This window comes from Meles meles, chromosome 1 (assembly GCF_922984935.1).
Source record: "Meles meles chromosome 1, mMelMel3.1 paternal haplotype, whole genome shotgun sequence".
Taxonomy (NCBI): domain Eukaryota; kingdom Metazoa; phylum Chordata; class Mammalia; order Carnivora; family Mustelidae; genus Meles; species Meles meles.
Genome location: NC_060066.1, coordinates 105,065,236 through 105,081,969, shown reverse-complemented (window position 1 = coordinate 105,081,969; position 16,734 = coordinate 105,065,236). Strand labels below are relative to the sequence as shown.

The window sequence follows — 16,734 nt, the reverse complement described above, 5'->3', positions numbered from 1 at the left end:
TTAAAAATAGAGCTGCCTTATGCCCCAGCAATTGCATTATTGGGTATTTACTCCAAAGATGCAAATGTAGTGAAAAGAAGGGGCACATGCACCCCAATGTTCATAGCATCATTGTCCACAACAGACAAACTGTGGAAAGAGCCAAGATGTCCTTCAACAGATGAATGGATAAAGAAGATGTGGTTCATATATACAATAAAATATTACTCAACCATGAGAAAGGATGAATACCCACCATTTGCATCGACATGGATGGAATTGGAGGGGATTATGCTAAGTGAAATAAGTGAATCAGAGAAACACAATTATCATATTGTTTCACTCATATGTGGATCATAAGGAAGAGTGCAGAGGACAATAGTGGAAGAGAGGGAAAACTGAACGGGAAGATATCAGAGAGGGTGACAAACAATGAGAGACTCCAGACTCTGGGAAACAAACAGAGGTTTGTGGAAAGAGAGGTAGGTGTGGGGATGCGGTAACTGGGTATGGGAATTAAAGAGGGCACATGGTATGATAAGTACTGGGTGTTATATTCAACTAAAGAATCACTGAACATTATATCAAAAAGTAATGATGTACTATACCTTGGCTAATTGAATTTAAATAAAAGATTAAAAAAAGAAACTTACAAATACATATAATTTATATAAAGATCATTTCTATTTCAATAAATTTTAATTTTTAGTTTAAAAAATGACAGAAGAATGATGTTGAACAAATAAATATGGTTGCCTAATTTATTCAGAGAAAAAAATGTCATGTTCTGTTTATTATGGGTTTTCTTCTCAGTAGATACACATAATTGCAAATAACTGTTTTTAAATTTCTTATTTAAACTCAATTTAGGTAATATATACTATGTTACTAGTTTCAGGGGTAGAATTTAGTGATTCATCAGCTGCATATAACACCCAATGCTCATCACATCAAGTGCCCCCCTTAATGTCCATCACCCAATTACCCTACCCCCCCGGCCCTCCTCCACTCTAGCAACCCTCTGCTTGTTTCCTACAGTTAAGAGTCTCCTATGGTTTGCCTCCCTCTCTGTTCTCATTTTATTTTTCTTGCCCTTGCTTTATGTTAATCTGTTTTGTTTCTTAAATTCCACATATGAGTGAAATCATATGGTATTTGTCTTTCTCTGACTTATTTCACTTAGTTTAACACCCTGTAGTTCTATCAGTGTTGTTCCAAATAGCAAGATTTCATTTTCTTTGATGGCTGAGTAGTATTCCATTGCATATATACACATGTGTGTATATAAACATATATACACATGTGTGTATATAAACATATATACACATGTATACACACACATATCTTTATCCATTCATCTATCCATTGGCATGCAGGCACTCTCCATATCTTACATATTCTGGATATCACTGCTATCAACATTGGGTTGCATGTGTCCCTTCAAATCACTATGTTTGTGTCCTTTAGATAAATACCTACTAGTGCAATTCCTCAGCCATAGGGTAGTTCTATTTTTAACTTTTTGAGGAAACTGTCTACACCAGTTTGCATTCTTTTTTTTTTTTCCATTTTATTTTTTCAGCGTAACAGTATTCATTCTTTTTGCACAGCCAGTTTGCATTCTCATCAACAGTGTAAGAGGGTTCTTGCTAGGCATGCTCGTTAACATCTGTTGCATTTTTTTTTTTCATGTATCTGTTGGCCATTTGTATGTGTTCTTTGGAGAAATGTCTGTTCATGTCTTCTGCCCATTCCTTGACTGGACATTTTGTTTTTGGGGTGTTTAGATTGAGAGTTCTTTACAGATTTTGGGTATTAGCCCTTTATCTATCTTCTGTGAATATCTTCTTGCATTTGGTAATTGCCTTTCATTGATGACTGTTTACTTTGCTTTACAAAAGCTTTTTATCTTGAAGTCTCAATAGTTTATTTTTGCTCTTGTTTCCCTGGCCTTTGGAGATGTGTTTAGCAAAAAGGTGCTGTGGCCATGGCCAAAAAGGTTGCTGCTTTTGTTTTCCTCCAGCATTTTGTTGATAACTGATTCATAGTTAGGTCTTTCATCCATTTGACTTTATTTTTGTATATGGTGTAAGAAAGTGGTCCAGTTAAATTCTTCTGCATGTGGCTGTCCAATTTTCCCAAAACCATTGTTGAGACTATCCTTTTTTCCTTGGATACTCTTTCCTGCTTTGTCAAAGAGTAGCTGACCATAGAGTCGAGGGTCCATTTCTAGGTTCTCTGTTTAGTTTCACCGATCTATGTGTCTGGTTTTTTTGTGCCTGTACCATAATGTCTTGAAGGTTACAGCTTTGTAATACAGCTTGAAGTTTGGATTGTGATGTCTCCAGCTTTGCTTTTCTTTTTTCAACATTCCTTTGGCTGCTTGGAGTGTTCTGTGGTTCCATACAAAATTTAGGATTGTTTGTTCCAGCTGTGAAAAATGCAAAAATGTATTTTAGTAGAGACTGTACTGAATGTATAGATTGCTTTGGACAGCACTGACATTTTAAAAACACTTTTAAAGTGTTTTTAAAGTGTTTTTAAAGGTTCTTTAAGGACCACGCCTGCGTGGCTCAGTGGGTTAAAGCCTTTGCCTTCGGCTCAGGTCACGATCCCAGGATCCTGGGATCGAGGCCCACATCGGGCTCTTTGCTTGGCAGGGAGCCTGCTTCCCTTCCTCTCTCTCTACGTGCCTCTCTGCCTACTTGTGATCTCTGTCTGCCAAGTAAATAAATAAAATCTTAAAAAAAATAAATAAATAAAAATTTAAAAAAAAAAACATTTGTTCTTCCTATCCATGAACATGTAATGTTGTCCCATTTGTCTCTGCTTCAATTTGTTTTGTGAGTGTTCTATAGTTTTTAGAGTACAGATTCTTTATCTCTTTTGTTAGGCTTACTCCTAGGCATTTCACTGGTGTTGATCATGATCTCTCCCCTTTCATTCATGATTTTACTGATTTGGGTCTTTTCTTTTTGGTAAGTTCTGGCTAGGGTTTTATCAATCTAATTAATTCTTTCAAAGAATCAGCTCCTAGTTTTCATTCATCTGTTCTACTGGTTTTGTTTTTTTTTTTTTCTATATCATTGATTTCTGCTCTAATCTTTATTATTTCTCTTCTCCTGCTGGATCTAGGCTTTATTTGCTGTAATTTTCCCAGCTTCTTTAGGTGTAAAGTTAGGTTGTGTATTTGAGACCTTTCTTGTTTCATGAAGAACACCTGTATTGCTACATATTTCCTTTTTAAGACCGCCCTCGCAGCATCCCAAAAGTTAGCTGTTGTGTTTCATTTTCATTTGCTTCCTTGTATATTTTTACAGTCTTCTTTGATTTCCTGGTTGACCCATTCATTCTTTAGTAAGATGTTCTTTAACCTCTCTGGATTTGTGGTCCTTCTGATGTTTTTCTTGTGGTTCACTGCAAGTTTTATGGAATTGTGGCCTAAAAATATGCATGTTATTATCTTAAATCTTTTTGTAGTAGTTGAGACCTGATTTGTTATAGTGTGTGACCTATTCTGGAAAATGTTCCATGTACACTCCAGAAAAATGTGTATTCTCTTTCTTTAGAATGAAATGCTCTGAATATATGTTATGTCCACCTGGTCCAGTATGTCATTCAAAGCCTTTGTTTCCTTGTTGATCTTCTGCTTAGATAATCTGTTCATTGTTTTAAGTCTCCTACTACTATTGTACTATTACAGAGTTTCCTTCTTTTTTTTTTTTTTAATTTATTTAGTGTCAGAGAGAGAGCACAAGCAGGCAGAGTGGCAGACAGAGGCAGAGAGAGAAGCAGGCTCCCTGCTGGACAAGGAGCCCGATGCGGGACTCGATCCCAGGATCCCGGGGTCATGACCTGAGCCGAAGGCAGCGGCTGAACCCACTGAGCCACCCAGGCGTCCTGATTAATTTTGTTATTGTTTTATATATTGGCTACTTCCAAGTTAGGGGCATAAATATTTATAACTGTTAGATCTTCTTATTGGAAAGACCCTTTTATTATGAGATAGTGTCCTTTATCTCCTATTAATCTTTGGTTTAAAATCTAGTTTGCCTGATAGAAGGATGGCTACTTCAGTTTCTTTTTGATGTCTACTGGCATGATAAATGGTGCTTTACCCCCTCACTTTCAATTTAAGGGTATCTTTGGATCTAAAAATGAGTTTCCCGTAGACAGCATATCAGTGGGTCTTGTTTTTCTTATCCATTCTGATTCCCTATGTCTTTTAATTGGAGCATTTAGTCCATTTACATTCAGAATAATTCTTGAAAGATATGAATTCAGAGCAACTGTATTACCATAAAGTCACATTCCTATAGATTGTCTCTGTTCCTTTCTGATCTTTGTTACTTCTGGGCTCTCTCTTCACTCAAAGAATCCCCTTTAATATTTCTTTCAGGGCTGGTATAGTGTTCACAAATTCCTTTAGTTTTTGTTTGTCATGGAAGGTCTTTATCTCTCCTATTCTGAATGACAGCCTTGCAGGATAAAGTATTCTTGACTGCATGTGGCTGTCCATGGTGCTGTGGCCAAGGCCAAAGAAGTTGCTGCCTGTGTTTTCCTCCAGCATTTTGATGGATAACTGACTCATAGTTAGGTCTTTCCTAACTATGAGTATATTTTATTTTTCCCATTTTTATTTTTCATCTAGCATGCTACATATTTTCCCCACTTAGCACACTCAATATATCATGGCAGTGCTTTTTGGCCTACCAGGTTTCTGTGGGCTGGTCTGTTACCAGCCTTATACCTCCACACTTGTAGGTTAAGGACTTCTTGTCCCAAGCTGGTCCTTAAACCTTAAGGTTTTATTTATTTGAGAGAGGGAGAGCAAGCAAATGAGCAATAGCGGGAACCATTGGAGGGAGAGGCAGAGGGAGATGGAGAAGCAGGCTCCCTGCTCAGGGCCCAAGACCAGGACCCTGGGATCATAACCTGAGTCGAAGGTAGACACTTAACAGACTGAACCACCCAGATGCCCAATTTTCTCTTTATCTTTGTAATTTGCAAGCTTCCCTGTAATATGTTAGGATGTTGATCTATTTTTGTTACTTTTAAGGGGGAGTTCTCTGTGCTAGAAGGCCCACTTCTTCCTCCAGAGTAGGAAAGTCCTCAGCTCTACGTCATTCAAAAAAACCTTCTGCTCCTTTCTCCCACTCATCTTCTGGGACTCCTATAATATGGATATTATTTTGCTTTATGGAATCACTGAGCTTCCTCAGTCTACCTTCTTTATCAATAGGTTTCTTTCCCTCTTTTCAGTTTCCTTATTTTCTATCATTTTATCTTCTATATCACTGATTCACTCTTCTGCTTTAATTATCTTTGTTTTTTAGCCTCCATTTGGGACTGCATCTTGTTTACAGCATTTTTAATTTTGACCTGACTAGATTTTAGTTCTTTTATCTCTATCATAAAAGATTATCTAGTGTCTTTAATACTTTCTTCAAGCCCAGCTAGTATCTTTAAATTATTGTTTTAAATTATAGTTCAGACATCTTGGTTATATCCATATTGATTAAATTCCTGGCAGTGAGTACTACCTTTTGTTCTTTCTTTTGTGGTGAATTTCTCTGTATTATTTTGTCCAGAAAAAAAAAAAAATAAGAAAGAGGAAAAACAATAGTAACAATGACAACAGAAAATACAAAACAAAACAAAAAACAAACTAAACAAAACATAAAAGTAGATCCTGGTTGTGTTTTGGTCTTGTTAAAAGAAACTTGATCCAAAAGAAAGAAAGAAAGGAAGAAAGAAAATATTTTAATTATAAAATAAAATACAAGAAATATATATATATACATACATATATATATATATAAAGTATATACGTAGATAAAAATTTAAACTTAAAAGAATAAGAAAAGGTTTGGAAAAATAAGAAAACAACAAAAAGGAATACCAAAAGACTAATGAATAAAAATATAAAGAATGATATAGTGTTTTCCCCAAGATATGAAGCTTTGCAGCCCCCTCTGATCAATAAACTTGGTGAGAGCGAGTTGTTTTTGTTGGTCTTCTAGGGGGGTGGTGGTGCTTGTTTGCACTGATTCTCAGGTGGATTTGCCTTAGTGGAAAAACTGCCTCCAATGAGCAGAGGTAGGGGCTTGTTGTAAGCAGCTCTGACTCCACTAGGTGACACTGTTTTGCTCCCTGAAGGCTTTCAGCACTGCTGGGTGGGATGAATAAGGTGAGGTCCCCCACTCTTCAGTAAGCCCTCACAGAAAAACAATCAGTCAGTCTTGTCTCCCCAGTTTCCACGACAACTCTGTTCACCTGGCCTGTGACCATGCATTTTTATCTTAGGCACATAACTGAGTTTTAAAACTCCAAATTTTAGGGACTCCTGGGGGCAGATCCATGTTGTTCCTTCTGGGGGAGGGGGAGGGTCTCACCACACTTCTGTCTTTTGCTAGACCCCTCCCAGAAAAGTGGCTGCATGACTGCTACACAATTTATGGCAACACAGAGCAGAAAGCTGGCACCTAAACTCACTAAGTTGGCTTCCCTGATCCTATGCCTGGGAACTCTGCCACACACTGGCACCACCTATTCTTGAGACCCCAGGGATCCTGGGCCACGCTGTCACACCCGGGATTCTGCCCTGCTTTGCCACCTGAGCACCTTTAAGCCAGGAATGTCCCCCACTGTAGGAGACTTCCAGAAGTTTGATTCTGCACTCCATTGCTTATAATATTTTGTGGCATCCTCTTTAAGTAGGCTCTCACCTCTCAGCTGTAACCTTAGTTATATCACATTGGATTCAAGTCTCTGCACCTCCTACCTTCCAAAATGTGGTCATTTTGTTTTAAAGGATTTTATTTATTTGAGAGAGAGGGAGAGAGTGAACATGAGCAGGCGGTGAGGGCAGAGGAAAAGGGATAAGCAGGCTCCCCATTGAGCAAGGAGCCCCTTGTAGGAATCAATCCCAGCATCCCAGGATCATGAGCTGAGCCAAAAGCAGGAACTTAATTGATTGAGCCACCCAGGCACCCTGTGTCATTTTTATACTGGTAAACCTGCAGCATTTGTTTTCTCAGACCTCTTACTGATTTCTCAGGTGTTCAGAATGACTTGATATCTAGTTGCATTCAAGGCACAAGAAAACAGTGTCCCCTTATTCCTCCACCATCCTACTAATTGCAAAGAATTTTTAAGGAAATAATAAATTACTCACTTCTTCCGTATTAATAACAAGCTTGGCTAAAAAGAGACGGATATTTAATGATATCGATGGATTTCCTAGTTTGTCGTGAAGAAATTTCATCCATGGAGGAAGATTTCTTGGAACTGAGCCCTGAAATGATACATCAAGATTACCTTAAAAAGCAGAAGAAACTAACTTCACATTTTGATAATATGAGATGACCAAGTAAGACAAGCAACAAAAAATGTTTATTAGATAAAGAATTTGGCATTAGATATTAAGTGTTTGTTCTAGGACACCAATAAACAGTATTAAATGAGATAAGGTTAGCAGAAACAAACCTCTTCTTTAGGTAGTATCTGATTTCTGTGCATATGCTTAATCAGGGCTGTCATGGTCGCCATACATTCGTGCTGATTGAGCTCATCCATCTCTAACTCTAGGACAGCATCCTGGACCAGGGGGTCTTTACGCTCCTAGGAAAAGGGAAGAATCTGATGATGCAGAGTACACTGCTAAAATTTTAGTGTATATGATATTCTGACTTTTGAGGCAGTATCATAAAACACACACTTAGGTAACAATGACAAATTGGTAATAATATCAAATACATCTGTTCGGTTTTCTTATTAAACAACTTAAAAAAAAAAAGAAAAAAAAAAAAAAAAAAAAAAAAAAAACCAAACCTAGGACCTCATGTCTTCCTTACATTCTAGATACTTATTTTCCCTCTGATCTCTATATACATGCTCACTCCCGCTGGGTCATACATAGTTCATAGCATCCATGTGGATGTACAGACACTAAGTGTACAGACACTAAGATCTTTTCCAAATGTTTGTGTCTTGGGAGGCACCAGAACTCTCAACACCTTGAGAACAACAGTTTCCATGATTCTTAGTTGACACATTATGCAGAAAGTGGAGCTACTGAAACACAACTATAAGATAAATTTTTACCTGTTTTTTTCCTTAGTAAACTAAAAAAGTTTTTTTCTGAAAAACTTTGTAAAATCCTTAATTTGTCTTGAAATTTTAATCCGTAAAAGAATAAAACTTTTAAGCCATTGCTGATCCTAAAATTCTTAGAAATTATAGCAGAGATAATCATTTTTTAAGTGTAATAATGAACTGAAGTTTTACATACATATATAGTAAATTGTATACACACACGAAGAGTAGAACAATTTATCTGGATTATTTCTCAGCACAGATCAGGACCCACTTCAGGATAGCACAGGAGAGAATCAATGTTTAGAGGACAGCAGGGGGGTTGAGGGAAAGAAGAGGTGAATCAGTGCATGTCAAAGAAACCAGAAAGGGAAAAACTTGAATGAAACTGGAAGGCAATCAGATATCTCTGCGGAGCTCATGGTTTTACACGTGTGTGCCTCTGAAAGTGCAGAGATATGCGTCTACATACACATTTCCGATCTCAGTTCATGGGGTTAAGCTATCATTTGTGAACACAGATGCATTCAGTTATCTCAGTTTGTAACATCAAATATTTGGGCAACTTCCTCATTTTCTGCAGAGAATAATGCAACAGTCACATCAGCATGGCAGCTGAGTCTCTAAGATAACTGAGGTAACTAAGAGAGTTATCTTTCTCACTGGAGACCCTTAAATGCAGTTCTGATTTGAAACACTAATTTCGCAGAGAATGGCTAATGTGAATCAGCCCTTGGGAGAGAGCCTTCTTTCCTCCTTTCATCCTACTGATGAAATCCAATTGCTTATAGGATGGAAGGCTGGGCCTTAGATCCTGGAAAATTCTCCAAAGGCTATTGCCTGAGGAATACCCAAAGAGAACTGGCTTCCCCTAACAATGAAGCCCCCCCTATCTTCACAAATGCCAACATATTTTTTAATATTCAAAATGGGATCACCTGTCTCAGAAAATGACCAGGGGTAGATTTAGGGTCTTGGGAACTGTATGAATAGCTTTGAACTCCAGTTGAGAAATCGAATTGACTCATTTCCTCACTCAGGCTACTGTCTGCCAAATATGACAAGGAAGATAGATAATGAGGTCCACCTGAAATATAAAGAAAAAAATACATTTATTCAAACTGGTAAAAAAATGTATTTCTCTAAGCTCAAATGATATTAAAATTAAAAGGCATTGTTAACTAAGGCTTTTATCTATCCTATGATTCTCACAGATTATCCAGATTAACAAAGCAAAAGGAAATGGGGAAAGACCTCCTTTAATTTTGTTATTATTGAGCCATTATCCTCTATTGTCACAGACAGAAAATATATTACACAGACAGTAACAGAATCTCTTTGCATTTTAAATTTTGATGGGATACATTTTGCACATAAGATACTACTAAAAAACAAATATTCCACATATATAAGGAATTTATAAAACTCGTTCAAATTTTATCCTTAAGGGAAAAAAAAAGCTATGAAGAAAAATTAAGCAAAATACTAAAACAAGGAGCATGTGGACCAAGAGTGTGTTTATTTTAAATAGCGAAGCCAGGGAGAACTTCCTTCAAAGGTTAGTATTAAACAAAACTGTATCTGGGACTAAGATTATTCTAGACTCAGGAAACATCACCAGCTAATGCACTGGGGCCAAAGTGAGCCTGATGCCTATAAGCATAGGCAGGGGAACAGTTCTGCTAGGGCAGAGTAAGCAAGGAGAGTGGCAAAGAGGCAGTCCGCAGGTCAGGGGCCTTAGGTAGCTCTATCCTCAGGGAGGTGGGAGCTGATGCGAGGTTTGGAGCACAGGAGTGGCAGGATGGGACTTACATTTTAACATAGGTTTCTGAATGTATTTAAACAAAATACAAACATAATCCATATGCAAATGAATGACTATGAACTGATCTTGCACTTTTTAAAAAAGCATACAATTTCTCAGCCTTCTTTGGCCATTCTGAGATCTTCTTCCTATGTAGTTAAAAGTTTAGCTAATTGAAAGAAGACATCCAGATGGTCAACAGACACATGAAAAAGTGCTCCACATCACTCGGCATCAGGGAAATACAAATCAAAACCACAATGAGATATCACCTCACACCAGTCAGAATGGCTAAAATTAACAAGTCAGGAAATGACAGATGCTGGCGAGGATGCGGAGAAAGGGGAACCCTCCTCCACTGTTGGTGGGAATGCAAGCTGGTGCAACCACTCTGGAAAACAGCACAGAGGTTCCTCAAAATGCTGAAAATAGAACTACCCTATGACCCAGCAACTGCACTACTGGGTATTTACCCTAAAGATACAAACGTAGTGATCCGAAGGGGCACGTGTACCCGAATGTTTATAGCAGCAATGTCTACAATAGCCAAACTATGGAAAGAACCTAGATGTCCATCAACAGATGAATGGATAAAGAAGAGGTGGTATATATACACAATGGAATACTATGCAGCCATCAAAAGAAATGAAATCTTGCCATTTGTGATGACGTGGATGGAACTAGAGGGTATCATGCTTAGTGAAATAAGTCAATCGGAGAAAGACAACTATCAAATATCTCCCTGATATGAGGATGTGGAGATGCAACATGGGGGGTTAGGGGGATAGGAGAAGAATAAATGAAACAAGATGGGATTGGGAGGGAGACAAACCATAAGTGACTCTTAATCTCACAAAACAAACTGGGGGTTGCTGGGGGGAGGTGGGGTTGGGAGAGGGGGAGGGGGTTATGGACATTGGGGAGGGTATGTGCTATCGTGAGTGCTGTGAAGTGTGTAAACCTGGTGATTCACAGACCTGTACCCCTGGGGATAAAAATACATTATATGTTTATAAAAAAAAAAGAAAGGATGAATACCCAACTTTTATAGCAACATGGATGGGACTGGAAGTGATTATGCTGAGTGAAATAAGTCAAGCAGAGAGAGTCAAGTATCATATGGTTTCACTTATTTGTGGAGCATAACAAATGACATGGAGGACATTGGGAGATGGAGAGGAGAAGGAAGTTGAGGGAAATTGGAAGGGGAGGCGAACCAGAAGAGACTATGGACTCTGAAAAACAACCTGAGGGTTTTGAAGGGGCGGGGGTGGGAGGTTGGGGGAACCAGGTGGTGGGTAATAGGGAGGGCACGTATTGCATGGAGCACTGGGTGTTGTGCAAAAACAATGAATACTGTTACGCTGAAAAAATAAATAAATCAAAAAAAAATTTAGCTAATTGAATTTCGATTCTATTTGTGACTTAAAATCTTATCAAACTCAGTTTCAATGTTTTTGGATATTTAAAATATTTTTATTTACATAACAAATGCCATTTGTTACATAACAAATTAGAATCTTCCTCATCATTTTGAAAACATCCTACCTGAATCCCCATTTGTGGCTTCCCTGGCTTCTTTCCTAATTTCAATGTATTTTTTCTTTCTTTCCATAGGAAACTATTAGGCAAAACAAATACACAACTTAAAACTTTTTAGGATCATGATAACACACTTTCAATTTTAGTAGCAATTTGGCAAAAAATAAATTAATTTTTAAACAAGACTTTTATCAAATTTCAAATCACCAAAAAATATTCACAAACGAAGACAGGTGAGTACCCTTAAGAAATGCTTTTCCCACAGAGAACCCCACTGAGGCATTTGCCTCCCCTCTGTGCTCTGGGACCCAGTGCGGGCTAAGTTCCGACAGCCACATGCTCAGATTACCAACAGTGTGTACTTGATCTATAAGCTTCAGTTTCCTCAACTATACAATTATGGTATATCATAGCACCTTACAGTGCTATTGTAAAGTTCAGAAGTAACATATAGCAAGTGAGCACATTTTTTTTTCGTTCTTTGAACATATACCTTGAAAAAAGTTCCTAGTCTTGTTCCCAAAGGGCAAAAGGCAGGAAGCAATCATTTACATGAACTCATGAACCACTCAGACATAGTGAGGTCACCAGCCATGCATACTAACATGAGTGACAACTCCTGACCTAGACCATGGTGTACAAGCTCTGGCACTTTGCCCAATTCCCATTTCCACGGGGCTGTGAAAGGCTGTACCTACAAACTCCCACCAATCTCTGAAGCTGGCATGTCAAACTTAGCTTGACTAAAATCATGCTTGTCACATTTACCACAGCAAGTTTTCCAATTATTCCCATGACTTCAACTCACAGCTCCCCATTATCCTGCCAAATCACCCAAGCAAGGCCATAGCATCATAATTCTGTATCTGAATGGGTCTTAATTTCACTGACCAGAGGAATTTACTCAGCAAACAACTTCTGGGATATGTCATAACAGCTCCTTTTATTGCCATTTTCTATCTTTTACTAGTTAAGAAAGGGAAAAATCAAGTCATGATCATTTTTTTTTTTACAGTTGCCTGATATTGGACCTCAGGCTAAACTACATTAAACTGCCAGATTTTATAGTTCAAAGCAGAATTGGATATTGGGATTAACATGTTCAACATATATATATATATTTTTTTCATAAGTACTTGGAAAGCTTTTTAAACTCAGGAACACCATTGAAAAATTTCACTCACCTCAACTTCTATAGGAAATGTATAGCAGCGCTTCAGGTCAATCAGATTTTCCAAAATAAGCAAGTTCTGTAAATCCAAAGAGTCATATAAAAATATCTGAATAGTGGAAATCCTTACTGCTGATGCTTACAGACACACACACACACACACACTCAGAACTACAACAACTACATCTTTAATATTATAAGAATGTGCAAATTATTATATAATTTTAATTTATATAATCTAACATGAAATCCTACAGCAACAGTGAAAATTTCAGAAGTCTACCTTTTCAGGTTTTTCACTAAAGAGAAAACCTTGGTAAAATTTTAATTCGGTGAAGACACAGCAGATAACAGAAATGGCACAGTTGTACGCAGCACAATGATAAAGTCTTCTCCTCTCCAGCAACTGATTCTCACCCGCCATGTTCTCTGTAAATGCATCATAGCACAATCTGCAGAGTAGATCCAAGTTAAAAATTAATTCATATAACGGGGAAATCATTGCTCAAGCCCAACAATGCCAGACAATAGGCTCTCAATTCAGTTCAATCTTTTCTGAGTGTAATGTTTGTGTATGGTATAGTACCAGGTACTGGAAAGACAAGTCATTGAACCCATGCCCATCACAAGGCAAAGGCAGTGTCCAGGGATTTCACCACACTCGTAAGCACAGCAACAGCAACCAGCACAATAAGAGGTGGAAGCAAGGAGGATGGACAGTAACCCAGGTGAAGGAGCCAACAAAGGTTTTCAGAGAAAATACTGGAACTGTATTTTGAATTCTAAGTTAGTCAAAGGGAAAACGTATAAGAGGATATGAACAGAGAGAAGAGTGTCACAGTAAGTGTGCTTGGAAGACAAGGTGGGTGGCTGGCAATGAGCAAAAGGTGGAGAGGGGTGCGTTCCTAGAAGAACTTGCCTCCCAGGCTAAGGAGACTTCATTCTGCAGGATGGGGTCTCCAAACAGTGCCCAGGTGACCAACTACTTTTGAAAACAGTTCTGTCAGAACACAGCCATGCCCATTCATTTACATATTGTTTATGTCTGCTTTCCCAGGACAGTGTAGTAGTTGCAAGAGACCATACAGCCTGCAAAGCTGAAAACAGTTACTAGTAGGCAGGCCCTTTAAAGAAAAATTTTGCTGGTCCCTGGTACTGAAGATGAAGTTCTTTTGAAGTGTTTTAGGTAGGAGAATGAAACAATCAGGCTCATACTGCAGAGATAGTATCATACTGGCAGCAGTATGGAAAAACTGAGAGAGACAAGCCCAGGAGCAGGAGAATAACTGTGAAGGAGATTCACTTCAGTGGTTCACCAAAGAACACCAAGACACTACACTGAATGAAGGAAGGAGGCTGAAAGAGGGGTCCCAGTGTTGGAAAGGCTGAGGGGATAAAATCCACCAGATTTGGTGACTGACAGGGTATGCAAGGAGACTGGACAGATGAAGGAAAAATAAAACAGGACTCTCGTTGGTGCAAATGAATGGATGGTGATGTCATTACCAGAAGAGCTAAAGTAAGAATCAGGGTAAGAGGAAAGTAAGGGTAAGCCTGTTTGGGATATGCAAAGCGAGACATGGCCATGTCTGTGTTCAATATTCACTGAGAGGGAACATCATTAGAAGGCCAGTTTTAGAGAAAATGTATTTGATTACTTTGTATTTTACAGAATAGCTGTTTGAACATACTGCCATTCCTTTCATTTCAAGTTGCAGTCAGGAAAAATAAAATACCTTCATATTGTAAATTACACCATTAAAAATATATCAAGCTATTAAGGGGGGTAAAATGGTGGGAAAAAAAACCCAGTAAGGCAGAAAAAAGTTTCACTCCTTATAAAAGATGAGTTTAGGTTAAAACATGCTACCCAATAACCTGCTACATTAAAGTCTTTGTAAGTAGTTTGCACTAGAAAAAAAACAAGAACGATAAAAAAACAAGAACTATAAAAACCCATTTTTTTAATAGATTTTATATCTTTATTTGAGAGACAGAGATCACAAATAGGCAGAGAAGCAGGCAGAGAGAGAGGAGGAAGCAGGCTCCCCGCCGAGCAGAGAGCCCAATGTGGGGCTCGATCCCAGGACCGTGGGATCATGACCTGAGCCAAAGGAAGAGGCTTTAACCCACTGAGCCACCCAGGCACCCCTAAAAACCCATTTTTAAACAAACTTAACCATTTATTCACATTACATACAAGCATAAAAATATATGCATCAAAAATATTAACAAATCAAATACAAATCAAATATCAAAGTTAACTAAAATCTTACTTAATAAGTGTCTTTGTAAGTTCATTTCCTTCTGTAACACATGAGCCGTAGAAAACTTGATTAATTTTAGATTCTTTCGAGTGAACATCATCTTTTGAAAGACGAGAATACATCACATCTAGCATTTTATAATAGCCCATCTTCTTGGTGATTTGAGTATCAAAGATAGATTCATTTAGCTAAGGAAAGGTAAGAGATGATTATCTTTGGTCTTATCAAACATGAAAAATAGTTTATTGAATTTATTAAATATTCAATTAAATAAATTTAGTACTCAATGCTCTTTCCACAGAGACTAATTTTAACACAAATATTGAATCACTTCAATAGGAGACCACGTAGGTATAGGAACATAGGTATAAATATTTATACCTATTTTTATAAATATTATAGGAACACAGGTATAAATATTTATGTATTATATTAAGTGTGGCAGGAAGTAGTGCACAATGTCCAAATAGTAAACTTAGGACATGAGCATAGGGCTTTTGCACAAAATCTTATCAAAGGCATGACCAGGTGAAACTTCAATGTACTAAAAAAACAAAATTTTGAAATCTTGGAATGCTGAAAAAAAAATAAACAACAACAACATTTTCAACTATTTACAGTATTTTCTAAAGATATCCACATCCTAATCCCTAGAACCTGTGAATGCAATCTCATTTACCTTTGTAAATCTAGACCTCAACACATCAATGGCATCCACCACAACTCTGCTAAAGAATTCTCTCAAATAGGGGCGCCTGGGTGGCTCAGTGGGTTAAAGCCTCTGCCTTCGGCTCGGGTCATGGTCCCAGGGTCCTGGGATCGAGCCCCGCATCGGGCTCTCTGCTTGGCAGGGAGCCTGCTTCCTCCTCTCTGCCTGCCTCTCTGCCTAGTTGTGATTTCTGTCAAAGAAATAAAAATTAAAAAAAAAAAAAAAAAAGAATTCTCTCAAATAAAGGACTTTGCCAACGTGATTAAGGATCGTGAGATAGGGAGACAATTCTAGATTGTTCCTGTGGGCTGTAAATAAAACCACATGTAATCTTGTAAAAGGACAGAGAGAGGGAAGGAGACATACGGGAAAAGGCAATGTGATGACATAATTAGAGCCCAGAATGATGCAGTCACATACTGAAGAATGCCAGTAGGCATCAGAAGCTGGAGGCGGCAAGGAGTGGACTCAGGGCCGCTGGGGCAAGAGCTACCATGACAACACCATAAATTTAGCTGAGTGAAACTAATTTTGAACTTCTGGGCTCCAAAACTGGGAAAGAATAAATTTCTGTTGTTCTAAGTCACCAAGCTTATGGTAATTTGTTACTTAAGATTAAGGAAACTAATACACATTCTGGTATCAAGAGTTGGATCTGCTCTAACAAATGGATGATAGGTAGAGGTTGAAAGAAATTTGCCATGCATGACAGAAAAAGCCAACTGTCTGTAGAGACTGCTGGTAGAAATACCAACACTGAAAGCATTGCTGGTGAGGGCTCAGAAGGAAATGAAAAGCACAGCAGAAAAAGCTAAAACTGTCTTACAGAACTTCTCATTCATAAATACATTTTTGGTAGAAACTCGATATCTAAGTAGTTTCTGGTGAGATCTCAAAAGGAAATAAATAACACATTTTTGGAAACTGGAATAAAGAGGATCCTTGTTATACAGTGGCAGGAAACTTAGCTGAATAGTGTTCTATAGTTACACACACAGCAGAACTTGTAAGCCATGCATTTATACATTTAGCTGAGAAAATTTCCAAGTAAATTTGTTGAAGGTGTTTGCCTGCTTTCTTCTTTGCTGCTTATAATACAGTGTGAGGTGTAAGAGATAAATGGAGTTAAGAACTGCTAAGGAAAAGAACCAAAATGTGATGATTT

At 38.0% G+C, this 16,734-nt stretch overlaps 1 protein-coding gene across 4 annotated transcripts in view; it reads right to left on the bottom strand.

The window, feature by feature from the left end:
- Positions 1–16,734, bottom strand: part of PRKDC (protein kinase, DNA-activated, catalytic subunit) — a 239,744-nt gene that overhangs the window by 104,074 nt on the left and 118,936 nt on the right. For all 4 annotated transcript variants that reach the window (XM_046001490.1, XM_046001500.1, XM_046001508.1 and 1 more), the window contains 7 exons: positions 14,870–15,048; positions 12,877–13,045; positions 12,607–12,672; positions 11,429–11,501; positions 9,015–9,163; positions 7,468–7,602; positions 7,157–7,276 (listed from right to left, as the gene is read on the bottom strand). In XM_046001490.1, the coding sequence (XP_045857446.1) occupies positions 7,157–7,276; positions 7,468–7,602; positions 9,015–9,163; positions 11,429–11,501; positions 12,607–12,672; positions 12,877–13,045; positions 14,870–15,048 (891 nt within the window). The remainder of the gene's footprint in view (positions 1–7,156; positions 7,277–7,467; positions 7,603–9,014; positions 9,164–11,428; positions 11,502–12,606; positions 12,673–12,876; positions 13,046–14,869; positions 15,049–16,734) is intronic.